At 40.4% G+C, this 27,864-nt stretch overlaps 1 protein-coding gene across 4 annotated transcripts in view; it reads left to right on the forward strand.

Annotated features, from left to right (window-relative positions):
- Window positions 1-4,730: 4,730 nt before the first annotated feature.
- Window positions 4,731-27,864, forward strand: part of GLCCI1 (glucocorticoid induced 1) — a 53,858-nt gene continuing 30,724 nt past the window's right edge. For all 4 annotated transcript variants that reach the window (XM_058802561.1, XM_058802570.1, XM_058802578.1 and 1 more), the window contains exons 1-2: window positions 4,731-5,328; window positions 24,250-24,401. In XM_058802561.1, the coding sequence (XP_058658544.1) occupies window positions 4,887-5,328; window positions 24,250-24,401 (594 nt within the window). In that variant the 5' untranslated portion in view covers window positions 4,731-4,886. The remainder of the gene's footprint in view (window positions 5,329-24,249; window positions 24,402-27,864) is intronic.

The raw sequence follows: 27,864 nt of genomic DNA on the forward strand, positions 1-27,864 counted from the left end.
TTATACAAAATGGTATTCAATTTTCTTAAGGGAAAATCTTACAGCTGGCTCTTATCCTGTAGTTTCCTGGCTTGTTCATTATGCAGTCCTCACTGCTAGTGACAATGCTTTGCACTGAACGAAATAATGTGAATAATAGCATTTGACTAAAAAGAAAGTACTATAATACCTTCTGGCTGAAATTTGACTGTAAACTTAATTCTGAAATTTTCTGAAGTTTGTGAGTATTCATAAATACCAAATTTGACCTAGTATAAATACTGTTGGACCATAGGTCTAACAGCATTTTACTTAATGCATATTTCCCATATCCAGGAAAAAAAGGCATGAGAAAAGGAAACGCAACACTTGACCAGATGCTTGACCATAAATTGGATGATCAAAAGTGTTAAGGTAAGTCCTCAGTAGTGGGTCTCCTTTGGTTGTTGGAAGATAACTTGAGCATGTAGAGACTTGGGAGCGATCATGATTTGTAAGTCTCATCCCCAGCTCATACCAACAAAGCCAGCAGTGGGGATAATGATGTTGTATCAGCAGCCCTGGAGAATTCAAGGGCTCAAATGCAAGGTAATTCCCAAGAGACTTGGGGATAGAGAGTGCTTGGCTGATCTGAGGAGATCATATCTGTGCCACTGAACATTTGGGAGCAGTGAGAAGATGGAGTGTGGTTGATGAAGGCAGTGTCTGTCTGTCAAAAATCCTTGTAGTAAAAACAATTCCATATATATTTTTCCCCGTTACTGTCTCATTCTGGCTAGAACTTTGTTTGAAGGCAAAACAGGCCAAAAATGAAACCAACATCTCCACAGCTTGAGACAGATATTTTCTGGGAAAATGGGCCTCTGCTGCTTCAGCAGAGTTACTCAGCTCCAGATAGGAGTTACATTTCACATGGGGGCCCTTACTACAGGTGATGCTCCCATTCCTGCCTAGAGATGTCCCACGGCCACAGAGGCAAGCCTGTTTTAGCCTCAGTTTTGTCATTTGAGAGCTGCAGTTTGGGCCATTAGGGGTTGTTCTAGTTTTTGGCCACAGATAATGCTTTCTGGTCATCATCTCTTTCAGAATGTTACTGGGATATAAGTAATTTTTCTTATTATTTCTCTCTTCCCAAATGTAATATTCCCAACTGTATATTCATTGCAAATAAGAGAAACACAGGGAATGGACCTGAACATACATGAAGACAAATGCACCCTTTCTCATTGCTGTTTTAGGTGTTGTGTGAATATCCCAAAGACATTCACAAAGGACTTGATTACAAGTGGAATGGGGAAAGGGCAGCAAAGAAAACATAGAGGGAGATAAGAGAGACATAAAAATGATGAAACAAGCAGGTAGATACACTGGGAGCAGAGTACTGATGGTCTTATGCCCTGGTAAGGGCATAGAAACAAAAGTTATGTCCAGATTTGAAGAGTTTGCCCTCTCTAAAACCTTCAAGTAGGAACAAAATAGGGATTAGGATTGCATAGTGTCTAATGACTGCTTAAAACTTCTCAGTTTCCATGGCTCATGGCACCCATGTAAATCTGTTTCTGACCTCAAGACATGAACCCATTATCAATCAATAATAGTAGGAGAGATGGAGAGATGTAATTTTGTTTCACTCTTGTCTGTCACTACCCTGCTCCTAGAGTTCACTCCCTTGCTGTTGTGCTCTTGCTGTGATGTATAATTTCCACTGCTCTCAGGATGCCTCTCCCAGAAGCTGTGTTAAGGATCTCCTTGTCTCCCAGGAGGATTTAAGATTCAGAAATACCTGTTACCTCCAGTATAAACTCCCTTAAGCACATGCCAGCTGGCAAGGTAGCTCCTTAAAGTGGTAAAGAGAAGCAAAAAATGCCTTTAACGTGGCTTTTGGAAAGTTGAAAAGGGTATTTAAGGCAATCATGGGTTTTTTAAAGATATGAAAATTCTGACAGGAGCTCAGTTTTTACTTCACTTTTCCTGTAATATCTTCTTGGTATTATACAGCAGTGGTATTCCCTGAGGGAACTACTCTGGAACCTAGATGAAAAACAGTGAAAAATTCAACACTTGGTATCCTGCTTTAAAATACTTTCTTCTAGAAGAACACTCTCTTCATCTTTTCTGAAATCACTTTTCCCTAGGCACATGGCATGGTGCTGTAACATGTATGCTAACTCTAGTTTAGAAGGAATTAGGATGGAGATAACTTTTGGGGAGCAAAGTCTTCCAGTACAGCTGTTCATGTGCCTGGTAACAGTTTGGCTGGAAGCAGCCCCAGTGGATCTTTTCTTCTCTGGCTGCTGTGAAGGCAAGTGAAGTGGTGATTCAGTTTGGACTGTGAGGCTGTGGCATGGTCCTCAGCTTGTTTGGGAAGGAAGACATGCTATGATATTTCACTCTAACATGCCCTGTGGGGTGTGTGTGGGTGTTCTTGTTTTGGGGCTGGTGGGACTTTCTTTGTCAGACATTTACCTTGTCTTTACACATCTATTCTCCTTATCCAAGTACCTTGCTTGTTCCATGCGCAAGAACATGGAAATTGTAAAATTTAGCCATTGTAAAATAGTATTTAAACAGACAAATTCAAGAGTTACATTAGTTCATCCTTATTTTAGTCTGACATAACCCTCAGCCTTGGCAATAGCTGGAATTTGTCAGCTATTGTTAGTCAAAGGTGCACTTTATTTCTCAGCTGGCACCAGATGATTTTTGGTCTGTAAGATATAACTGTATCAGCAATGTCATCTGACAGAGGTACAGATGTAGGAAAACGTGCTTACTGCTTAAAATGCTGCTGATATTACTGTTTGGCAGATGGCTACTACAGGTGAATGCTTTCCAGTCATTTTAAGCCCAGTGCAGTGAAGCAGAAAAAAAAAATAAACTGGATGGACTTCATAGCTGTGATTAAGTGCAAAATCCTTGGGGGAAAAAGTCTCTACAGCCCAGTTTTACAAAGACATTTGGCTCATGCTAGCAGAAAACAAAAAGACCGGACTTGTGGAAAAATACATGGTTGCTGATTTTTGTTAAAATGAATTTATAGGAGTGGCTTTGTTGGCTGAGCACGTTCACGTGGATGTGCGGCGTATTATTCCAACTCTTTCTGTAACATAACCACGGTCACTGCGTCACATGGTGCCAGTGCAAACAAAGTCTTGCTAACAGCCCATGAATAGGAGCATTTTCCGAGAATACGGTTTCTCATTGGGACTATCGACTGATTCCTGTGCTACCAAGGGACAAGGATAGCTATGGACAGCTTTGGAGGTATAGAAGTGCAATCATCTGAAGCATGCAAAATAAAAATTAGTGTTTGTTGTATAATCAAAAAATGGTACAAGGGATATAGTTAATTCTGTGACACTTAATGATTCCTGATTGGTAGGCAGTATCTAAAATAAGAGAGGGTATCTTGTTAAACATTCTACTTCTATGTATATTCCATGTCCTTTTTATTCTCCTAATGTTTGAATCTGAGAGGCCACCATTGAGCTGACTTCCTCCACATAGCAAGACTCCCTGCATTTTCCCTTCTCCTCCATTAGCATCCTATTTGCATCAGGTCCAAAATAAGCACTGTTTTCTTGATGGACTCAGCTCAACTTATCTTTCTGATCTCACAGCCATTTATTTTCTTAGCTATTAAGCTACTCATCCTAACCCTCAATTTGTTTCTCATCGTTTCAGGTTATGAATTCATCTAATGGCAGCTCTTTTTGCTAGAACAAAAGCACTTTTAAAAAATATCACCGTAAATCTTTTTCTTTTCCTCTTGATGTTCTCCGAGAAGTGTTTTTGGACGCATATTAGGAAAAACAGAGTCATATTCTATATACACTTATAGGAAATGATGAAACCACACTTATTTAAACTTTGAAGAACATCCTGATTTCTTAACGAAAGTAGAAATACGGTCAAGGTTTGATGGACATGAACAGAATTCGTTGCGAGAAATTCTGGCTGTTTCTGAGCCTTCCCCGCATGGGAGCGGAGTAAGCGTGAGGAGGCCGACAGTCCCCTGGGAACAGGGACAGCGCCAGACTTGGTACGGAGCACTGCCTCTCCTCAGTCAGTGTTAAGTCGGCATCCCGTAAAGTCCGCTTTGAACTGAGAAGCTCATCCCGGCACCTCACCCGGCGCCCACCAGGGCTGCTCTCCCGCCGCTCCCCCAACGGGCTCCGCATCCCAGCGAGAACGAGCCCGAGCCCGCCCCTGCCGCCGCCGCCGCCACATCCCACTTCCCCCGGCCCGCCTCTCCGCCAACCGCCACACCCCCGCCGCGCTGCCCGCTCCCATTGGCTGAGAGCGACGAGCGACAGGGCCCCCGACCAATGGGACCCGCGCTGGTGCCGCGCTGGCGCCCAATGGGCTCGCGCGCCCACCGCCCCTGCCCGTCGCGGCCGGGCGCTGGGGCTGCGCGGTGCCATTCGGAGGGCGGGCGGCGTGGGGAGCGGATGGTGCTGGTAGCGGTTCCCGGGCGCCGGCGGGGGCAGGAGCAAGAGCTGGCTGCGAGCGCCTCCCCCCCTCCCCATCCTTCCCGCTCCGGCTGCGTGTCCCCTCGTCGTGCTGTGCCGCCGACCGCCCTGAGCCGGCAGCGCTGTACGATGTGAGCGGCCGTTGGGCTCGGCAGCGCCCCCGGTGCTCTCGACGCTGGGGCGGGCAGCGATGGCCAGAGCCTGGCGTGGAAGCAGCAGCCGCCGTCGCCGATAGGAAGCGCCGGGGGCAGCTGGGCAGGCGGCGCGGAGACTCCCCAGGGCCGTGCAGCGCTTGTCCCGCCCCGCCCCCTCCCTCCTTCCCTCCCCTCCTCCTCCTCTCCCCGCGGCCGGTGCATGCGGGGCGCTGGGGGCCGAGCTCGGGTCCCCCGCTGCCACCGGAGCGAGTGACCCGCGGGGGTCTTGCGCATCCCCGCTATGTCCTCGTCCAGCTCCTCGCAAACCCCCCCGTCCCACCACCAGCCCCCGCCGCAGAGGATGAGGCGCGGCGCCGCCGGGTCCCCCACCGCCGCCACGGCCGGGGGCCCCGGTAACGGCGCCGGGGGAGGCTCGGCGGGGACCAGCCGGCTGCTCCAGCCTATCCGAGCCACCGTCCCGTACCAGCTCCTGCGGGGCAACCAGCACAGCCCGACCCGCTCCCCATCCGCCTCGGTGGGCAGCAACACGGGCCCGGGGGGCGGCGGGGGTCGCGGCGGAGGCAGTCCCCCACCGCCGCCCAGCGCGACGCCGCCGCTGGCGGCGGGCGGCGGAGGGGAGTCGGGCAGGGTGAAGGGCAGGCAGCGGCGGTCGCCGGAGAGTGGCGGCAGCAGGAGGAGCAGCTCACCTGAGAGACGGAGCCCCAGTTCCCCGGTGTACAGAGGTAAAGCACCGGGAGAAAGCCGGTCCCGCTTCCCTGCCCCGCGGGGGTGCTGGCCGGGCTGGGGCCGCCCAGGCTCCGGGCACCCCGGGCTCTGCTTTCCGCTGCTGGGCTGCGCCCTGCCTTCCCCCGGGCCAGCGGGGGTGGGACACCGGGGGACTCCCGGCCCGACGGGAGGAGCCCCGCCGGAGCCTCAGGGAGCGGGTCGGGGGGCGAGGGCGAGCCTTAAATCCCCCGCCCCCGGGGCAGGTGTCGTGCCCGGGTTTGCTTGGCCGGGAAGCGGGGGCAAAAGCGCTTCGTCCCGCCGCCCTGCCCCGCGATGGGGGGAGGCGACGCCTGAAGTGTCATCCTCGTCTAGGGCAAGGTGAGGACCCTGCCTAGGAAAACACCCCCGCGCCGGCCTTGGGAGGAGCGGCGGGGGCGAGCCCGGGGCCGGCGGCGGCTCCGCTCCCCTCCCCGCCCCGGGCGGAGGAGCACCGGGGGCTCCGATGGAGCTGCTCCTGCCGCTTCTGCCCTCGGGCTCTGGCAGCGGAGGTGTGCAACAGGGAAGCGAGCCTAAAATTAACCCGCTTCCCTGTCTCCAGCTGTAACTATCTAGTAGGGGTGATAATGAGTTAGATTTATATCTGGGGTGTCACAACCCAGTTCTGAAGTGTGTGTTAAAACCAAGCCTCAAATGCTCTTCCTTTCTGCAGAGCTCGGTTTCCTAAAAGACTTGCATTTTTGTAAGATCACAGGTGAAAAGATGTGATGTTTCCCAGCGCAGACTCCAAAACAAGGAAATTCCCATATTGAGGTGCTTAAAAACAAGTCTGTCCCTTGTGATACTTAAGTACTGAATCCTTGGGACTGTAAAAAACTCAACCATACAAAACCCACTACAAACCAACCCCCGTGTAGCCAAAACAGGCCTGTAAAGTTTAAAATGTAAAATTGATCCCCAGCAAGTCCAACTTAACCTGTGTCAGGTTGTCTGTTAAATTACTGAATGTGTTAAAGTGGCAGTGGCCATCTTACCTCCCCCACTCCCTTCTGCCTTCCCCCATCACTTGAGCAGTTGAATGAATTGGACTAAATGCACTTTTTATGTTGTCTGCTGTAGCTATCAGGTATCGCACATCATCTCTTTCTGGGAATGCTTTCCGTGGTTCGATACCACTTGCTTTTTTCTGTCCCTTCCATAAGTCTTAACTGTGTGTGATTTCTGTGGCAAATTGTGGTCTGTGTTGGATGCCAGCGTGTGTTGTAGCAGTGGAATCTTACCTTCTTTCCTCTTCAGTTTTTATGTGTAGTAAACCCTTGCTGTCTGTAGTACTTGCAACTTGGGCATATCTGTCATCAGAATTGTCCTAGGTTGGGGCAGCATTTTACAAATGAGCAAAATGTCACTGCCAGTTACAAATGGAGTTAATTTGCCCTATGCATCTGCTTATGCAGATGACCTAATTGATTGTGTTATAATCTGACCAGAGATACTTTGTAATGTATTTTCCAAAAAGAGTCTATTTCTGCAGAGGGTTTTTGCGTGCTTGAAAATGGAACTGAGCTTCTGTGGTTTTGATTCATTCAAGCTCTGTTTAAAATTTTAAAGATCATATTTTTCTGACTGTATGGAGCACTAAATGTCGATTTCCCTTTTTGCCTCAAACCTTTGGAAAATGCTAATGGGAAACTAGGAAAAACTAAAATATCTGTGTGCATGAGTAGTGATAGTGCTGATGATGAGCAGTAAATTATTTAATTATGGGAACTCGGAGGAAAACATTGTAGTGGTGCAGTGTATAAAGCCTACGCTTAGGGTGTATTGGAGAGGGAGCAATATGGGTAGTTACCTGCAAGCCACAAAAATACTGCAAAGCTGTGAAGTACTTCATTAATGTGTGTGATTGTTTTGTTGGAGGGGAAATTTTAATTTTAGAAAGTGGTTTCAGTCTTCATCTGTGGGCTATTTTAGCCTTAATAAATCAGACTATAAATTTGTACTGAATGACTTTTCTGTCATTAGACTTGTTTGAGCTTGCCTCCTGGTGAACTGCGTCACAGAGCTTGATTTGGTTTAATGAGTGCAGTGTATAAAATCATAAACGGTCCGTCGAGAAATGCTCCCTGTAATCTGTATGCACTGCAAAGAATTCGTTCCCCCTCCTCCAGGTCAAGCCAGCTGCTGCTGCAGAAGCTGACATCCTTTAGCAAATCCTGAATGAATGAATGAAAACAACGTGATCGCCCTAATAATGACCACAATTGCACACGTCAACAGCTTTATTTTACTGAAATACAGGCACCATTTTCTAGCGGGCAAGAGTAATAAGATACTCTATTTCTTCAGTCTTGCAAATGAAAAAAGGTTACCAAACCTCCCCTTCGTCTGCCCCTCCACCCCGCCCCCCCCCAAAGCTAGAGGTGTTTTTACACAATTTGGAATATAGTTCCATGCCATGGGACAGTATCTTGTCTTTGTTTCTCTGCTTGTTCTCAGCATTTTAGTAAATGATGTGTGGACGCTAAAAGCATGTTTGTAGTCTGTATGGTGATAATAGTGTATAGAAATTTGATTACTGAGCTGGAGGACTACTGCAGTAATAATGGAGGACTTGAAGAAAAAATTAAATGTTCCATTTTCAGACATGGACCATTTTGCTGTGGCTTGTTAAACAATGCTACTCCAGCTATTTATAGTTGTTATGAGTATGCAAGTCTTGGGGAAGTGGCTTGATTAAGTTTTTTTGTCAGTTTTTCAAAGCCATTTCCCACTGCTGTAAAATGTGAGCTTAGGCTCGAGGTTTAATCCTGTTGTTTTTCTCACCAGTGCAGGAGATGTGTTTGTCTTTGGCTCTGCAGTCTGACTTGGATGCTTGTTCTGGAAACTGCTTATGATTCTGATGGATAGATGTTATTCTCCTAAGACACCTGTCCCTTCCGCACCTCCTTTAAGCCTTTTTCAGTATCTTTGCCTTGAACTGGCTATCCTGCTAAGCCATTTTGTGTGGATATTTTAGTGATTTGCTAGAGGTTCCTTTATGAAGGAGATTTCTGTGCAAACACTCCAGCTTTGAGCCTCCACAGGTCAGAGCAGCTACCACTGCAGGCGCTGACATCACTTACTACATGAATGAAAGCAGCAGGGTCTGTTTTTTCTCCCATCATCATGTTTTCTACCCCTTCTTTGTAGTATACTGAAAAGGTTTTTGTTGTGTAGCAACACCCTGTGTTTTTAGGACTGAAACTTTCAATAATATGATATTTTCTTTTAAGCAAATTTGAGGACTTGTAGTTGTTAGCAAGCCATCAATGCCAGTAGCAGTATTTGGTTAGTACTGTTGCTGAATAGGTGAGAAATCGTGAATGTTAGATATATATTTTTAAGGTGCTCAAAAAAGAGAGAAAAAGAGGGGAAAACGTGATATCATTGGATAAATCTGCAATGTGCAAGTCTACACCTTTCCTCTTTCTTGAAATGTGTTTATTCCTTACTAGTAGATATTTTTTATAGTGTGTGTTCATGTTTTGGAGAGCTGGCAGTGGAAAAAGTGTCTGGTTGAATGTAACAACACATGGTTTTCTTAGAGGGAATATATCTGTTAGATCTTTGAGTGCATAAAAGTAATGTCAACAGAATCTGAAGCTGTGTGGTTTATGACAAAGGATATTCTGGTAATAATCCAAAAAAGCCAAACCCTTGGACATGTCAAATAAAATTTCCTATTTGCCTGTGGACACATCTTTTAAAGAAAAAAGCAACTTGTTTTCCTCCTTGCCTTACCTGGATAAAATCAGCAGTGTCTGCTGTTATGTAAAGTAGCTTGTATAAATATCAGAGTGGGTTTCCTGTTTAGTTTCTTTTTTTCATGATACATTAATATTTTGTATACAAGGAGGGTGTGAATTACTTCTATGATTCAAAATCAACACTGCTCTCACCAAATGCTTTGATTTTAGTTTTAACTCTTGTGGTACTGTAATATGCCTCATATTTTTCTGACTTTCACTTACATATTTTATAGAACAAACTTTTTGCCATTCCATTTCCAAATGTTAAGGACAAACGTTAGTTTTAAGGACATGAAAAATACTGTGATCAGTTTGGCTATTAAAGGTTCCCAGTGTCTTTTACTTCCCAAAATAACTCCTGAAGATTTGCCAGCATGAGTGAGAGAAAGGAATAACAAAGGATGCAAAACAACTGCATAACCCAGTTCAGTGTAAGAAGTATATATATCTGGTTTTAGGCTAGTGGAATTAGGAGTGGAGTAAAACAAACAATATTGTTGATCTCTAGACTTGTAAGGGATATCAATATTAAAAAAAAATCCAAAATTTTTACTTCAAAAGGTAGAACTATTTTAATATCCTGGATTCAAGCTGTCCAATATTTTGTCATCATAAGCATTTATACCAGAGATCAAGAAGATCTTGCCTTTATTTCTAGCAAATGTAGGTAAGGAAGTAATTTTTGTGACGCTTCCTATTTCCTGATCCCTGAATAATGTGGTATTCCCATAACTGTATGGCCAAAACAGTTTTGCTCCAGCTTTGTCCCTCTCACTTCCCAAAATAGCTTTCATTGGAATATAATATGATGACGTAAAAGACCCTGGCTGAATTTGATCCAGTTGTCCTGAACTCAGAACCTTTTTAGCTACATGTTTCAACATGACTGTAAATGAGAATGGTGTATTAAATGTCTTTAATAAATAATGCTTTATAAAACAAATTATTGAGCTTCTTTCAGGTGTTAAACTGCAGGAAGAAAAAATAGGAAGGTATTTTCTTTGTTGAACTTGAATAGTGCTGTAGCAAGGCATTAGCTTTGAAGACAGAACCCCCCTGTTTAATGGAAAAAACCCCCTAACTTTAGAAGTATATGATTCTACCTGTTTTAAATCATTACTTGACCTTTAATTCTTATTCTTTGCACATAAGCAATTCTTGTGTTACATATGGCCAAACTGAAGTTACTTGCCAACATCGGTGCGTAGTAAAACAGTGGCAAATACTGAAATTTGGTTTCTGAAATTCATGGTTTCTGTGTTTTGTTGTTTTTTTTACCATGGCAGTGGGGTGAATGGCGGTTCTTAAAATGTATTTTAAAATGCAGGGAGGGTAGATCAGTGGAATGTATCTTAGAATCTTACAAAAAAGGCAGTGTTCACCAGGTCTAGACTGCTGTATTGCAAAAATTCACAGTGGAAAGCCAGTTATTTTCAAAATGGCTTTTGTGCTATTACTCTATATCATTATGAAAAAAATAATAAAAAAAACCGATGCAGTAATTCTGAAGTTTCAGTTAAGTCTAGACTTGAAAGCAGTAGTTGAAACTAGGCAAAATGTATTGGAAATAGAGTATGTGGTTCTCAGTGTTTCAGTATAAATGAATATCTAAAATACATTTTAAATGTGACTTTACCCGTTGATTAATTATCTCCATCTGAAGAAGATAATATTTTTTTAACCTGCATTTAAAAATGGAAGTTTGTGTTTAAGTCAGTTGACAGTTACTTCAGTAGAGAACAGTGCTGCCAGCACTTGACAAAATAGGTAGTTCTTCATGGATTTCACATATGTTCTTGAGAAGTTGTTAAAATAGTAGAGTTTAAACATCAACTAGCATTTTTTAATAAGTATCTTTTATTGATGAAAAAAATGACCCTGTATTAAACATACATAACTGGAAAATTGTGCTCAAGTATTTAACTGTCAATGATCATCATCTTGCTTTAGTGTTAGTATTTAAATGGATGTTTATGTTAGTCTTTCAGTGCTGCCTGCTTTTGTAGTGCTTAAACAATGGCTTAAGGCATTTCCAGGCAAGTAAAATATTATTTACATCTCATCATTAGAATACATCACAGCAACTTGTCAGCCTGAGATTATGACCTTTTCCTTTGTGTCACCATTTTTAAGGTTTGGGTCATTGCAAAATGAAGAGCATTGGAGATCAGGGTGAAGGAAAATGGGCGTTTGTACTTAATAATGAAATTCTGAATAACAATTTTGAATGTATATTCGCATCCCTAAAATGAGATAGTCTTTCAGTTATGCTTTAATTTTTTCCCATCTGATGTGACTCTGAAGCTCATGCCTACCATACAAGTAGTTTTGAGTTGGCCTGAAATGCTGAGGTGCAGAAAGTGATCAGAGGCTTGTGCGGTATGGATAGCACACAGAGTACCATGACCCAGGGTGTAATAGTGATCCTTTGCAATGGGGAGTTGGGCTCTCCGGTTCTTACCTTCCTGAAGCTGAGATGGTGTCCATGGAAGCCTTCATCCACAGCTGAAACTGAAAAATGTGTGATTTCAGGAACTCTTCCCTGCCCTCCCAGCTGTGTGAGTCTGGCCTTAGGACCAGAGCTGTTCTGTACATGGCCCCTTGGACTGTCTGGTGATAACTCTGCTCCCACAGTGTCTCCTGGCAGTAGGACAGAGGGAGGCATGTAGCTCCTGGAAGTGAGTCTTGGAAGGAAGCACAGGCCGGCCAGGTGTGGCTGTGTTGAGGAGTGCCCTCACTCAGCCTGCTGTCTCAGGCCCTGCAACACCATCTCTGCCCTGGGTGTGTTCGTTTCACCTCTCCTCCTTTGGTACATGCACTTCTAGCTGCTGCTGCTGATTCCTGCCAAACTATTCACCCTGTTAGATTAGCTTTCTCTGACAGGGAGAAGAAGCACCCAGAATGTGTGAGTGTCTGCCCTCAAGCTGTAACAGTTTTCTGCACAAAAAACCTGTCAATGGGGGATTAACCTAAGCAGTTTGTTTTAGGTCAGTGAAGAAGGTTGTGATGGGAAGTTTTCATTTTTTGTAGTAGTCGATCTCTTAATTAGCTTTCCATATTAAATATTGTTGCTTTGCAGATTGTATATACTTCCCAGGAGGTCGTGAAATGTTATGAGCTTGAGTTTGGAAACCTCAATGCAAAGTACTGTATGGTTAGGGTTCCTTATTTAGTGTTGCATATGCCCCAGTGATAAATGATGCCACTGATGTTGGTGTTTATAGGACTTTCACTGCTGCTGGTGTTAAATTGAGGAGCAGCTGTTTGCAATGGATGTTGTTCTCACATGAGTGAATAACAGCATCGGTTCTTACATGCTGTTTATTTTGCACAACTTGAAACTAGCTTTACCCAAACTAGGCATCGTTTCCTCTTTAGGAAGAAAGTGTCTCGTAAGAAAGTATCTTGTATTTTGCTCACAAGAGCAATAGGTAGTAGTTCTGTCATGGTTTTTGAATAATCTAATATCCTCTCTAGAATATTTTCTTCTCAATCTGCTGAGAGATAGCCTAAAGAAGAACAGTAATTTAAGTGTCTCATTCCTTGAACAATGCTAGTCACCTGTTTGGAGAAGGCCTCAGCCTCCTTTCCTGTGCCCTTACCACCAGGCATCAAGCTGTGCTGTAAACACACTTCTGAACTTCAGGAATTAATACTTATTTCTGATTGTCAGGTCATTGCAAGATGACTGACATTCAAACTTGAATTTGAAAATAATTTCTGTAGCTAAGTCAATGTTATATAGTAAGTGTAAATCTGTTTTTTAGAAATCTTTTGTGTAACAGTAGCTACTCAGCTGTGAACTGATTAAATGTATGACAGTGTGGGTATTATATTATGTGCCTTTTAATCTCAGGTGTTTTGATGTACAGTGCCTATTCTGGAGTTCTCAAAGAAATAATTAGTAGAGGTTGGCTAGCTGGATTACCTGGGTGTCTGTTACATTTTTTAAAAGTCTTCGTAGTTAGAAAAGAACCCCAGACATTTTAATATAGGTGCTTAGGTTGCAGTACAAAATTTAAAAAAATCAAAACTCTAATAATTGTTTGACATTTGTCAGCATTTGGAGACCAAGCTATCATTTGGAAATAACATGTTCTTACCAGGAACCAAGTTTTTGTTATTCAGTGTTCAATTACTAGCTAATTCAATTAGTTGTAGTCTGTAAATACAAACCCCACTTCAAATTATGCCATGAAGTCAGAAGTTGGCTATCAGGGAGCAGATTACCTAAGTGCAAATATACATTCCCAGGTTTGTGAACATGCTGCTCCTGGGGACAACAGTGCAGTTGCTTTTCTTAGATAACATGCTGTATCCATGGTGGATCAGAAATGTTGCTGGATAAACCTTGAAAATTTGTGCTGTGTTCCCATAAGTCAGGCTACAGAGAGACAGCCTAGAGGAGCCAGCTCTACAAGAGCTGTGAATTTCTGTAGGTGTTTAACATGATCCCAGTACCACTCCTTCTGCATGCCATGGTAGAGCTCCTAGCCCAGTAGGACAAGAAGATGGTGGTGGCTGTAGTAGGTACTCAGTGGTGCTATCTGTGCCCTGGAAAGGTTGGGTGAGTCCAGTGCTCACACATGGAGTCCAGCTCAGTGCTGAGTGCCCGCTAGTCAGTCTTTCTGGAATCTGGAGCCCTGGACAGTACATTATGAAAACCAAGTGGCTTTGCAGCTTTGACTCTGTGAGCTAGGTGTTACACCTCCATATTCAGCATATATTATTCTAAATCTTTGTTGTATGTGATATCTTAACTTTCTGCTTTCCAAAGCAATGAAGAGTTGAGCGGCTCGCTGAAAGTTAAACCCAGATTTACGCTGTGTCCCGGAACAGACTTTGACCAGTGTGACTCTAAAAATACCAGCTAACTGCTGAAGAATGCAGAATGAGACTTAGGTTTACACAGTAGCTGGGAAGCTGCCAGGTTAAAGGAGAAGCTGTCTTCACAGAAGTAAATTTCTGTTCAAGGTCTTAAAATCTTCATTCTTAACTGATAGCTGTGTTTGCTTAATTGTGGCAATTGATAGTGGAATACCACACTTCCTTTCTCTCATACTCTGATTCCTCTAGTTCACCTTCAGTGGCTCCTTTGTTATACCTGATAACCTGCCTGGAATAATTATCTTTGCAATGTTTTCTTCACCCACAAAGAAACCATAAAATACATTTGAAATACTTTCTGTTCTTTTCAAAGGGAGCAAGGAAAAGGCCTAATCTGGAAGAGAAAAATTTCTCATGGACAAAAATGTGATTAACTCATGTATATTTAAAAGTAATGTGTATTTGAAAAATGTCCATACAAGGAACTGACTGCAGACACATACTCAGTGTAGAATATTGTCTGTATGGAAGATCCAAATAAACTTTGGTGTTGCTGTAGAAAGAGAGGCTCATTCTTTCAAAAGAAGTTGTTTAGCAAAGTATGCAGTCCATATATTATTTAAAGTATTTTGTAAATGTGTTGTGTAGATCTACCTTAATTTCCTCCAAAGAAGGAACTAGACTATTCAGATGATTGGAGGTGCATGATTTGTCTTTAGTGGTGTGTATAGCCTTTAATATGAAGCCAAAGGATACAGGGAGATCTTTTGACTGCAAGATTTATAGAAGAAACTTAGAGTGGCCACACTGAAAATAGGAATTACCAATTGGAACAACTCAAAATTTGCAGAAGCAGAAGAAATGGGTGTGCTGACACTGTACATGAAAAGAAATGTTAGATCTAGCCTTTGTTCAGTCATGCAATTTTGCATGTATATACAGCAAAAGAAGAAAATCCTATGTAAAAGTTTTTTTAAAACTCATGCATCTGGAGTAAAGTTTTGGATTTCAGAAGAAAGTAGTTTGAAAATTTGTCTAAACAGGGTTGCTTTGCCTTGAATAACAGAGAATCTGTTTTAATGAAAAATGTTAATACTGTTGGAGTCTTTCAGACATCAGAAAAGTTCAAGGATGTGATCTGATTGCGTGGACACTTACCTTGAAAAGGCTGCTAGGAGTAAGGAGAGCACCTGCAAGAAACAGCAGGAAGAACTGAGAAAAGAATGTCATGTTACCAATCAAAAGGTGAACCTTAGCTGAGAATTGTTAAAACATGAACAGGCTTGGACTTTGTGTGCTTTAAAAGAGATAATAGAAACATGCAGATTGAAAAATGAGGAAAAACTTGGAACCATTTGGTGTGAAGGAAAAAAGATCTGAGAATGATCTGAGACTGATCTGCTAGAATGTATGGTTTCAAAGTCAGCTCCAAGGAGTAGTAGCTACAGTCTCAGAGGAAATAGCACAGATGTTTATTCAATGCTTTGCACTCACCAGAAAAAAAAGTCAAAGAAATCACTTTCCATAAGGATGGTGATTTTTAACCCAGAAAGATAAAAATCCCCCAAATTGTAAGGGACAAGGATAATTTGGCATTAGGAATTACCAGGACTGTGATGAATACAGGTCGAATATTTCAGTAAAGTTAATTCAGAGATCTCTATTGCAGGATTCTGGAAGAGCCTACTTAGAAATTGACATTTACCTTCAAATTTCTGAGGCAGTCTTGTTAGTAAGAGTGACATCATTAGAGAATAGATACTTCCTGAGTATAGCAGCTATATCAGCAATGCTGATGTTTTAAAAATTTTGTGTCCTGTTCTAAAGTATGGAGAACTATTGGTGGCACTTCAGATTGGAAGGGATGGTAGAAGCCAGGGAGAAATGTTAAAGTGCAAAATGAGCTTTCCAAGTGGTGTCATGCTAACCTGGTCATTTTGATAAGAAAACTGATCTCCTAGATGGGAAGTAGATCTTATCTGTTTAGGCAAATTTTGAAATTAGAGTGATGAAACCATTGATGAATATTGAGAAGTTTAATTAGTGCACAGGAAGATTATGCAAGAAGAGTTTAAGAGCCATGGGAATTGAAGTAATAATTTAAAAAAATTAGATTTAAAAGTAAAAAGTGGAAGTTAATGTATGTGGGGTTGTACTCGATCAGAGTATCTTTTCCTCACAGGAGGAGCATCTCATTTGGAAATTCTGGAGGGTGGAGTTGGGTGATGGTGAGATCTCTGTACTGCCAACATGAGGTAACTGAAAAACATCTGGGCCCAGGTCTGGTCTTACATGAAGAGCACTTGGCCACACAGGGGCTGCTGAGGCATTGAATGGTGTATTGCACACTCTTTTCATGCTCCACAGTTCAAGAGAGGTAAAGTCAAACTGGAGCTGACTCAGAGAAGGACTCACAGGTTAGGAGTTTAACTGTGTGATTCTACAAAAAATCAGAATAAAAATATGGTTGCTTTGTCAGAATCCAGGTGAGCAAGGAAGGGTATGAGTGGGTGGATTGGATTGACAGTGTAAATATTTATATATTAAACTGTAAGAAGGCCTGAAACCATCAGGAAAAAAAAAACGTTCCTGGATTTTTTTCCCAGCAGGAGTTGTGATGACAAATAGCTGCTGTAATACTGACTGTACTGTGTTTTGAAGTGATTGTGTTTTGTCTGTGGTAGCTGTGAAGTGGGCTCCAGATTTAGGAAGTTGTTTCTAGTCTTTGTTTCTATGTCTTAACTGATAATGAAAAGATAATTTATTCAATCATCAAAGTTGAGCGCGCTAATTTAGGCAATCAATTTTAATCTGGTTTTACATTTCTATTTTCAATTTTTTTTTTCCCAGAAAAATATATTATTGTTCTTTAGTATCATTTGCTCTAGCAAGGAGCATGCTTTCTATCTAATGATTGGTGATCATTATGATGGCATTGTATGGGCTCTGTGCATTGATTAGAGTTGTTTGTGAATTTTGATTGTGGAAATGGGGAGTTGTGCCTTCTGATTTGTTTTATTCATTATTATGTCCAGCTGCATTTTGATGGAAGGAAAATTAGATTAAAGGTTTACAAAACCCTCACTTTCTACATCTTGTTAAATTTTAAGTATTGTCTTTATAACAACAACAACAAAAAAATCCCTTCAGAGTCATCAAATTTATTTGAAAAAAAACTGTTCTTCAGTTACTGAATCAACTGCATGTGTTTATATTGACCCCAGGAACCCCAAGCTTTAATGCTGTTCTTGTTTCCCAGTTTGGTTCTCAATATTGGATACATAGTGTAGATGATTCAGCAGATCTAAATTAATGAACTAAAAGAAAGGAAATCCTCTGTATCTGCTGAAGTGTCCAACAGTTAATTGATGGTTGTTTCAGTGTGCTTTTTCCCAAGTACTTAGCTGCTGAGGTCCAATCAAATTTGTCTTAACTTTATAGTACAAACACTTTATTGAATGATACTAAGTTTGGGTATTTGTGTAGTATTTAAATTTGAAATAATTATCTTACAAAGAAAAATATATTCTAAAAACATGACATACACAAAAATGTGAAGGTTTGGAATTAGTGCTTTTTACTTACATGTCATCCTGCTAGAAGAGTGCAAGTGTGTAGGCTACATCTGTTGAACAAAGCAGGCTTTTGTGCCATGAAATCCTACAGGTCCTATGCATGCCAGCAGTAATCCTTGTTAGAAGAATAGTTTAGCTTTAGCGGGCTGAAACTTTCTGCCATATGGTTTGTTTACTTTTCTTACAGAGATTAGAGCGTTCTTTCTGTGTTTGATCTCTAAGGATAATGTTAATTTTAAACAGGGGAGTTTTGCTGTGGACAAAATCTGACTTCTGAAATATATTCAAAGTCACGTTTTACCTGTACCTCTGGTTGGGGGGAATAAGGGACATGAGGCAGAGACCTTGCTTCAACATACATGCATAGGCAACCAGGGCTTTCAGTCAACTGCAGGTCCAGTGAAATATGCCTTACAAATTCATCCATGTGTTCTGCTTCCCCTGGTGTCCATACTAGCCCTGTGCCATCCTGTATGGCCAGGTGTCCTTGAGAGTCCTGCATGAAACCTCCATTATGGAAGGAAATGCCTTAGCCTGTGGGTTGGATTCAACCAGAAGATCTCTTCCCTTTTCAGATGACTTAGTGATACCTATGAAAAATAACTCAATGTAGTTGATTCCTAAATCCCATACTATGGGTCAGTGTGTGTGTACAATTTTCCTTTGAAGGAACAAGCTGGTTTTGTCTTATGTTGTTTTCCCAGTATAGGTGATGTCCTGTCTTGATAGACTTCTGTTTCTTGCAGTTCAGTCTGAATTCTCATAAGCCTTGTCAGGTACAAAACCAAATCGGCCCTGGCTACCAGACTGTAAAACGATCTCTGTGGAAGACTGGCACCCCTCTTGTTTTGTTTTGTTTTTTTCCCTCCCTAAAGAATTCTGGATGTAGAAAGCGTTTGATTCATGGATCTCTGAAAGGATCTTCACTCTCAAGAAGTAGCCTGCTTTCTGCTTGTTTGGCTTTGGTTGTTGGAGCCTTGGTTAGATTGTGGTGCTGCTCTGTACTGCCTTTATTCTTCCCTACAGTTAGCATGATGAGAGGAAGTTAGATGGATTTTGTGTCTCTTTAGGGTAACTTCAGAACGTCAGCCCTCTTCATTTTTAGTCATTCTCTCTTGTGATTTTTAAAGATAGAAACTGGGGCATAATTTCTGAAGTTGATACTACTGAACCAAAACCAGTGTGGTGCCCATAATGAAAACAAGTTTTAAGGAGCTGAAACGTAAAGTACTTTACAGATGTATTGGAAGGTAACTTGAAAAGACTGTCTCTTCTTATATTCTCTTAGAATTATAGTTTTGGTAGCAAGCATGGTACTACCTTTTAAATGTTTGAAAATGTTAGTATTTTGTTTTGTTTTAAGCTATTAAAGAGATTAGGCTATTTAATTTGAAATTATGAAGGAAGAGTGCAGTAATTTCATGTTTTTTCAATTACATAAAAGGGTGCTGTGGGTTTTTTAAGATCCTATTTAAAATCCCATTTTTTGTTATTTTGTATGAGCAGTACATGGCAAACAACATGCTCTTTGTTGCTCTGCACCTTTCTGAACAGTTAATGCAGTCATGCAGCCATTTAGCAGATTGGGTCAGAAACAAGTCCGTCAGTCACTGGCAACTGGGAAATGTCTTTTGAGCCAATAGATCTCTTTACTTCTCTGGAGTAAAACTTCAGGGGACCCCAAATCCCTTGTTAATCTTTTTCATGAGAGATTTTGGCTCCAATTACAAGAGAAAAGCCTTCTTGAGAATGAAGATTGAAATATTTTTTTAGAGTGGCCTCTAAATCCCCATTTTTCAATCTTTTTCCTGGCAAAGTCATAGAGACAAGTTCTGCAAATTAAAAACGCACCAGTTTGACCATCTACCTACATAATCAGAGCAGGAGAGACCAATCAGATACACATTCAGGTATCAGTACCCTGTCACTATATACGTGCTTAAAAAGCAAGCAAAATAACCCCAAACAAACCTCTCCTGACCAGACTCTTCAGAGACAGAGTTCTCTTGAATCCAGAAGTCTGCTTTTATGGTACTCAGGGAATCACTGTCCAAAGTAAGCAAGAGCAAAGGTATCCCTTTTTCATGCTTTTACAAGGTGTAACAGGAGAGGGGACTTTTAATTAGGTGTAGGACAGTCATCAGTAGCTGCTGTGGGAAGTGTGACTTAAGTGATGCCAGGCATCATTCACTCTGGGTCACCATCCCTCAATATTTAGCTTTCCATTTCTAGTTTTTCATTTCCTAGACTGCATTCCCACATAATTCATTATTTAAGAAGCACTCACACAGGAACTTCAGCATCTCCTTGGGTTAGTAGATTGTTGTAAATTTCATGTCAGATCTGATAGGAATGTCCTAGAAATATCTGATACTATTTTATGGTGGTATACACAGTCTCTGAATATCCTTTGGGCCAGACTATTTGAACTCTGACTTTGTGGCTCTTGAAAAGAGTCTTAAGCAGATTGGGATATCCATCATAGTGAGTTTTCCCAAGAGTATTTTTGGAGAAAATTCTTTTGAAGTTAGTATTTATTTCCTAGATAAAATCTGAAATTCTTCAGGAATGGATGAGTCCTAAGCTTGGGACTCATTTCGTGAGTAGCTTGTGACCAGAAGGTTGTGCAGGGTGCTAGCAACTAAACTGAAGAGAAATGACATCTCATGAAAATTATTGGGGAATTTAATACTGATATTTCATGGTCTCAGGTTAGTAGTTTAACTTAAAGAACTTTGAAGAAAAGAAATTAAGAAATTACTGCAAGAATATTGTTTAACCTTTTGGCCGGACAGTGTCGCAGTCACATCAAAAGTGGGATGACAATACTCCTAGTTTTGGAGAAGAATGAATTTTATTTTTATTTCATATTTTTCTCTCAGTTCGAGAGGAGTCTGTGTTATCTGAGATTCTCAGGATAATTTTAGTCCTTTAAAATCAGTTATATCTATGCAAGTACGTGAGTGGAAAAGTTCTGGCCAAATTTGAACTGGATTTGCTAACTGTTGAAAGAAACATGGGAAGAAAAGATGTTGACAGATGAGCTCTGGTGGGTTGAGCTGAACCAGTTTTTTTAGTGCTACCAATGCTAGCTGTCAGTCTTGCTGTTCTGTTGCAGGTGATTTTCCTCCTTGCACATGTGGCACAAAGCTATTTAAGCTAAAAATGGACTGTGAACATGGCTTTCAGATTATGTGCAGGTTAGCTGCCTCTATCTTAGATGGGAATGCAAGCTCTTCATTTTAGAGCTGCAGCAGATGGTTTTATTTGAGCCCCCTGTCCTTTTCAAAAGAGCTGTCGCGTTAGGCTCTTACTGAATTACATTTTGCTATCAGAGAAATGGAAACCTTTTTGCAGTCAGTCTAGGTGACTAGGTAAAACTAGAGTTCTCTTTGCTCTCAATGCAGCATGCAGAATCATGATTTCATGCAGGTTATTTTAGTTGATTCCTGCTGGGAGGTAGAATCACACTGAATTTTGCTGTAGCATTCAGGTGGACCATTGTGTCACTTTGTGGAACATTCATAACTAGAATGGTGTAGCAATTTGTCCTAAATACATGCCATTAAAACTTGTGGCATATTTTAAGTAAGACAGAATCACAGAATATTCTGAGTTGGGACTCACAAGCATCATAGAGTGCCACTCTTAAGAGAACAGCCATACAGGGATCAAACCTACAACCTGGGCATTATTATCATCATGCTCTAATCAACCAAGCTAATCTCAGTGGTCATGAAGTATTTTGCCTGGCTGCAAGTATATGTCTTGCTTTTCTTACTTCTAGATGACTTCCTCAGGTAATGTTACACTGCTTAGGTGCTGTGATCTTATTTGCTTATTCTGGAGGTAGGGCTGAGTTTCATATGAGATATCTCACTTGTCACTAAAACAACAGAATCCTTTGACTTACTGCTGCAGTAAAATCCATTCGTACCCTTGTCAGGTGAGTTTTAGTCTGAAATTTTGAAAAAATCAGTCTGTAATTTTAGAGATTTCTTAATGTTGTTGAAGCCTTTCTGAATGCTGAAGTCTGTTGGCTATCTTCAGGAACTGTTGAAGCACCTCAGATGTTTTGATTCACTGAGAAAACTGAAGCATGAAGTTTCCAACCGGAGAAAGTGATTTGGGCTGGAGAAGGGTATTCATTATACTAGCATCAACATTCCATTGGTAATGAAAATTTGGGAAGAATTGTAATGTAGTACCTTCCTAGAGTAGTGAGAAGCCAGACGTATGCTGAGGTGAGAAAAGCAAGACTAAGAAATAAACCCTGAGAGCAGTTCTAATGTTTAGAAAACTACTGAAGCTGACCTGATCTGCCACTGTTGGGGTCCAGTACATTGATGCTCTCCAGGGCATCCCATGATGTCTGAGTACATTACTATCCAAGACACTTTGTCATATGCTAATTTGCAAAAGTTCCTTCAAATGTCATGCTTATAGATCCCTTCTCCTTTATTTTTTATGTTCTAACGATACATCATAAGAGGTGAGGAACCAAAACTGTTATTGAACAGACCAGAGGGCTGCTGCCCTTCTAGCTCTCCTGGTGGTTTCTGCCCATTATGTTGTGCCAGCTCTGCTGTAGTGGGGAAAACCCTGTGTTTATGACTTTAGGGGGTGCGCTTTGTTTTTATTATGTTTAACTCAGTGAATTATTTTGCCAGATGAATTCACACATCTGTCTGTGCATGCCATCTCAAAGGAGATGGAGGGAGCACAGATGATGGTGGAATAGGGATGGCATTAAATTAGCATTAACTTGAATTGGCTTATGCAGTTTAGAAGTGGTTTATTTGCTTAGTTTGGAGAAACATTGATGAATAGTAGGGACTTTGGAAAACACATATTGAACCTTTTCTTCTCTCAGCTTTAAGGCTTGACAATGTCTTGCAGTCCACTTCCAAGATGCCCACAGAAAAACAAAACAAGTAATTTTTGGTGGTGTAGATTTCTCTTCAGTTTTAATGGCATTATTTTAGTTGTTAATGTTGGGATTTCTGTTGCCTTTCCTCTGGGTGTAGAACAAGTTACAAACCTTAGCTAATTGTCTGGTTGTATATATTTTGTTGTGTCTTTTGGGCTTGTGTTTTCTTGAGTTTAGTCCTTACTTCCTCATCTTCAAACATTATCTTGTGTATTGTTTTGATTTGTTTTAAAAGGTGTTTTTTGAGAAACTTTCAAAACTTGGGCTGAGAGAGTTGCATAGTGCCATAGCATGACAGGGAAGGTTGGAAGAATTCTTTGTAGCTTTTTACCCATTAAATACACTTGTGTTTCAGCACAAATGTAAACACTAATTTTTGAAGTTTGTCATCTCTGTTTTGAATTTCAGACTTATTTACTTTTAATAGTTCAAGGATCTTTCTGAAAATGTAGGTTTGTCACAATTGGAATCCTATGGATAGATCTGTTAGATATGGTAGAGATTTGATTTATAGATAAGGCAGTCAGAATAATTATAGTGTAAAAGTCAGCATGATGCATTGCATCATGTCCAATTCACAGCATTATTTAGAATCCTTCACCTAAAATGAGTAGCTAATGCAGTGTTTCAGCAAGTCTATATATTTGTCTAAAAGGGTCTGGTTTAATAGTGTCTTCATATATCATACTATAACGTACTGTATTGGTGCAAGCTATGCCCTAATTGTGCTGAATGCTGTATATCACATTGATGATGGACTCTGCCTTTTGAAATCCATCAGTCCTAGGTGATACACAAATAGAAAATACTTGTGAAGGCCAGTGGCCATGTTTGGACTCAGAATTGTGCCACCAGGTCTGCTCTCAGGTTCTGAGCACTCAGTAAGCTTTTGGTGGGTCAGATTAGTGCTTTGCACGTGATTAGCTTGGAAGTTATCTCACTTGTGAATGTCTTTTAGTAGAAGTGAGCAGAACAGCCAGTAGCTGCCATGTAGGGCTTAGGTTGGCTAATGTGAAGTCTAGAAAATGAAGTAATTTTGCCTAAAGGACAAAGCAGACAAAGATAATCCAGAGAGCATGCCATAAAATTCTGTTCTTTCCCACATCAATCTTGTGAATCACCCTGCACTTTGCTCTCCCAGTGAAATGCAAGGAAAAGTGTTCCATGATCTGGGTGTATGGTGAGAAAAGTACAGGGAGGAGTCGAGGACTGCAGGCACAATGATGAGTGAAAACAAACAAGGCAGCTGCTCTGACCCGCACTCTGTCAGAGGGAGAGATGGAATCGCACTCTCAGCTTGCTAAGGCCTGCAGTGGGATCTTGTAAATAATATGGAATTGATTTAAATTATGAAATAATATGGAAAAGAGGATAAATCAGATATGCCTCCTCTTAACAACCACGATTTTTCTCATGATTTGTATTTTAATATTTGCAAAGCTAAGCAAGCTGACTTAAAAAGTGCTATGCTGTATTTTCTATTTCTGCATGTCTGGCTTCCCTGAGTTGCATCATCACTGTATTTAAATTTGCTTGGTGTTTTTGCTGATGAAAATACATAGCTATCATAAATAGCCCAGTTCTTTGCAGGTATGAACACCTTAAGCATTGGGGTTTTTGTAACTGTTACATTTTCCCTTTTCTGTTTGTTTTTCTTTTTTGTCTGATGTATTTGCTTTGATGTGATGGCATTCTTTTCAGCTTGGCATTTAGACAAAGGTTTCTGATGTGTTCTTGCCATTGTGTGTCATAGCTAGCTTTTAACATTTCACATCAAATTTAGCCTGACTTTTTTGTTGATTTTGTTCTGGTTTTCTACAGTGGACAGGCCAAAATCCCAGCAAATCAGAACTTCTGGTACCATAAGGCGAACTTCTTCTTTGGACACAATAACAGGACCTTACCTCACAGGACAGTGGCCACGTGATCCCCATGTACACTACCCTTCATGTATGAAAGATAAATCTACTCAGGTAAAAGCAGTAAAACAAGACAACAGAGATGTTTCATATAATTGATGTCTACTCAATTTAATTTTGAAGAAATGTGGATTCACTTAATTTTATTAGAAATATGAAATCCTAAAATAAGTTACAGTAGTTTTTTTTAATCTTTGCCAATGCAGTAACATCGTATGTGAGGATAATATTTTTATGGTTTTAGAAAACAGTTGTTAGAAATAATTTTCTCAATGTGGGCAGATCTATTGAGGCTAAATAAGCAGATACCAATCTCAGCCTTTTATCTGGTTTATTTTAAAGCTGCTATTTGCAAAATTCTGCTGAGTGTTATTTAAGAAAAAGCATCCATGTAACAGTGGCTGACAAACTAAAAGATTTTACTAAATCATGGTAATAAATCTGTCAGTCTCAAAAACTGTGTTTGTCTCTGTGTGTGGGACTGAGGGAAGGCCACTGAGGTTATTCATGGCCGGATACTCTTGTGATAGCCTTGGATTCTCTTCAGGGCTCTGTCCTTAGCAGGACCCTCTGGCAGGTAGGTTGCTGGGGCATTCTGCTGCTCCAGTGCTCTTTGGCTAGAAAGGTGAATGTTCTTTCTTGCCTGCTTCCTCCTTGTGCTGGAGCTTGTTGCCTGCAAAGATGATCACTATCAGACAGATTAAAAATACATAATTCTAACCACCCCTCCCCAGTTATTATCAAAGGAGCTGCATTCTTTTTTCCAGCAGTACTTTTGAGGTTTGGAATAAGCCATCTGAGTTTGTCTTGCAAACTAAATTGGAAACTAGAAGAAACTAGCTCTCTTTAGTTCTAGTTTCAATCTAACAGGCCATGTAGGTTTGGTTGTTGAATCAGTTATTTATCTCTTGTGCCACGATTCTGATCCATAGTTATCATGGGTCTTGAAATAGATTCTATGAATCTAGTCTTTTGTGTAATCCTGAGTTTCTCAGGACAAGTTGGAATGTATATAGAAGTTTCCTCATCTCTAAAATATGGTGTTGTGTGGCACAGGAAGCCCTTTAATGGGGTAAAGATAAGTACAGAATGCTTAGAAAAGAAAAAAAAATGGGTCTGTATGTTTCAGAAATCTTACTTAATGAATTTGAGAAACTGATGATTAAAATGTTCCAAGAAAATTTTTAGAAACTGTAATGCGGAACTTTTGGAAAAGGCTGTCTTCATGTCCTGCTTATTTTGAAATGAGACAGTAGGTTTTAGCCAAAAAACAGCAGTCATATTTACTGTCACAAAAGATCTACTTAAAAAGCCCTTAATCCTGGATTTATTTTCAAGATGCCTTCTTTTCAAAATACTATGGCTTTAAAGTCTTTCTGTTTTGAAACCTTTGTAGTTACTGTATTTCTCAACCCCTCTCTTAAAATGCATATCCATATCAATCTTTACAAATACCCTTATGAATAGAAAATTTAGAATATTTAAACATTCAGAAACAAGCATTTTCACTAGTTACAGAAAAGATAAACAAACTGTTCTATAAATATTTCAGCTCCAAGTATTTGGCAGTAAAATTGCTTTCCTAGTGAGCTCAAGTAAGTGTTCAGGTTATGTGAATGTTTGACTGCCTCCCTTTGCCTCATTCAGAAACTAAAACTGAAATTTTACTTTTTCAGCATAATCAAGTATAAAAGAGAGGAAAAGCATACTGTTGTCATTACAAAATGAAGCATTACTTCAAAGGGGTAGGAGCAGGTAGATCTCAAGGTTTGCATTTGTGGATATTTTCCAGCATGGAATTCTGTTAGCCGTCTTTTTATTCAAATTGTGCCAGACTCAACCATTTATCAGTGCTTAAGCTGAGTCACTACTTGGGACTATAAATATGTAAAATGGAACAAGCATATTGACATGCACAGTGATTTCCAGCTGGAGGGCATTTTTCATTTGGTGGGGTTTTTTTTGTTTTATTTTTTGGTTTTTTTTGGGGTTGGTTGGGTTTTTTGTTTTTGGGATTTTTGGGGGTTTTTTTTGTTTGGTTTTTTTTTTTTTTTTCCCAAATAAAATGCTCACTAGGGAGGCTGTAGATGATCATAAAACATTGTCTTATGTTTTGGTGTGTGTCTGGGTTTTTGTTGTTTGAGCTCTGTGTAGTTTGAAGTATATCTAATTTCAAGACCTGAGCATGAGTTCTAAGTTGTTGATAGGATGCATGCATAGCAAATTAAGTTAAATAAAAAGAAGTTGATGAAAATCAATAAACCATTTTTCTGTGTGAGCACGTTTCATTGGAGAATAAGTTCTCTCTTGTTTTGCTTCTAAATTTAAGAACAATGTTGTCAGTATAACTACATTGTAGGTGGAATAATTATTTCTCTTTCAAGGGTATATTTTGTTCCTAATTAAATGTTAACCTAAAATCCAAATTTTGTTCGGTTTTATTAAGGTGTTGATTATGGCTGTTCCAGCTTTCTTAGAATTCTTGTTTTTTAAAGAAGAGAGAGTTTCTGGTCTTCTTGGTGATCAGATGAGCCTTTAATGAGCTTTATTCCAAATCCTTGTTTCCACTTAAATTCTTTCAGCTTGTATAGTACTCATGAATAAAATGTTTCTTCTTCATAATAGAAGGGAGGGAACAGAATTCTGCTTGGTTTAGTTTGTCATATCTTGGAGAAAAGGAACCACAGTTCATATTTCTGTGTCTCTCACTTGCCCCGAGTGTTTTGACTGAAAGTACAGAAGAGAAGTGGTTGTTTGCTTTTGGAAAAATGCACAGTAACAGTGCAATGTGGTATTTGTACAATTCAGTATTTCTCAGAATTCTGTGTCTATGTTCGTGTGTGTATATGTGCTTATACATGAAACTGGCTGATCTTTAAGGAACACCACATTTTGGATAACCAGAGATAGGCAATTTTATTTAGTAGTGTTTTAAGTATTTCAGAAATGCAGGTAAACTTCTTATTATAAGAAGTTACTTGTGTTGGTATACTTTTTGATCCCCTTCTGAGTTTCTCCATTGTCCTACTTTCCTTTCCTTGTGTAAAATCTGAACTTTTCATTAAGGCCATTTAAAACTCAGTATAATTTCTTTCCCCATTTTTCTATCTCTTTTGGGAGCACTGATGGAACAATTTTGTACACCACTTCTTTATGCTTCATCATTGAGGTATTTCCCCCTTCATAGTGTAAAGAACAACTCAATATTGAAATGGCTGTCTAACCTTGGAATCTTCAGAAACATTTGGATAATTATCAGAATTAATAAATACAATTTTTTGGCAGTAGCTATGTAATTTAGAAGATATTTATAAAATTAAAAAAAGAGATTAAAAAGAAACATGATGTTGATGTCATAACAAAAGTATTGTCAGTTAAAGTTTGTCATGGAGTCTTTCTCAATGTAAATAATAGAAAGAAACGAACAAATGGCCTAGTGGCATTTGATTATCCAGTGATTTCCAGTTGATGACTTAGGCACATCCAGCTATATTGGAATCCAGTTTTTCTCATTGTA

This window comes from Ammospiza caudacuta, chromosome 1 (assembly GCF_027887145.1).
Source record: "Ammospiza caudacuta isolate bAmmCau1 chromosome 1, bAmmCau1.pri, whole genome shotgun sequence".
In the NCBI taxonomy this organism is placed as follows: domain Eukaryota; kingdom Metazoa; phylum Chordata; class Aves; order Passeriformes; family Passerellidae; genus Ammospiza; species Ammospiza caudacuta.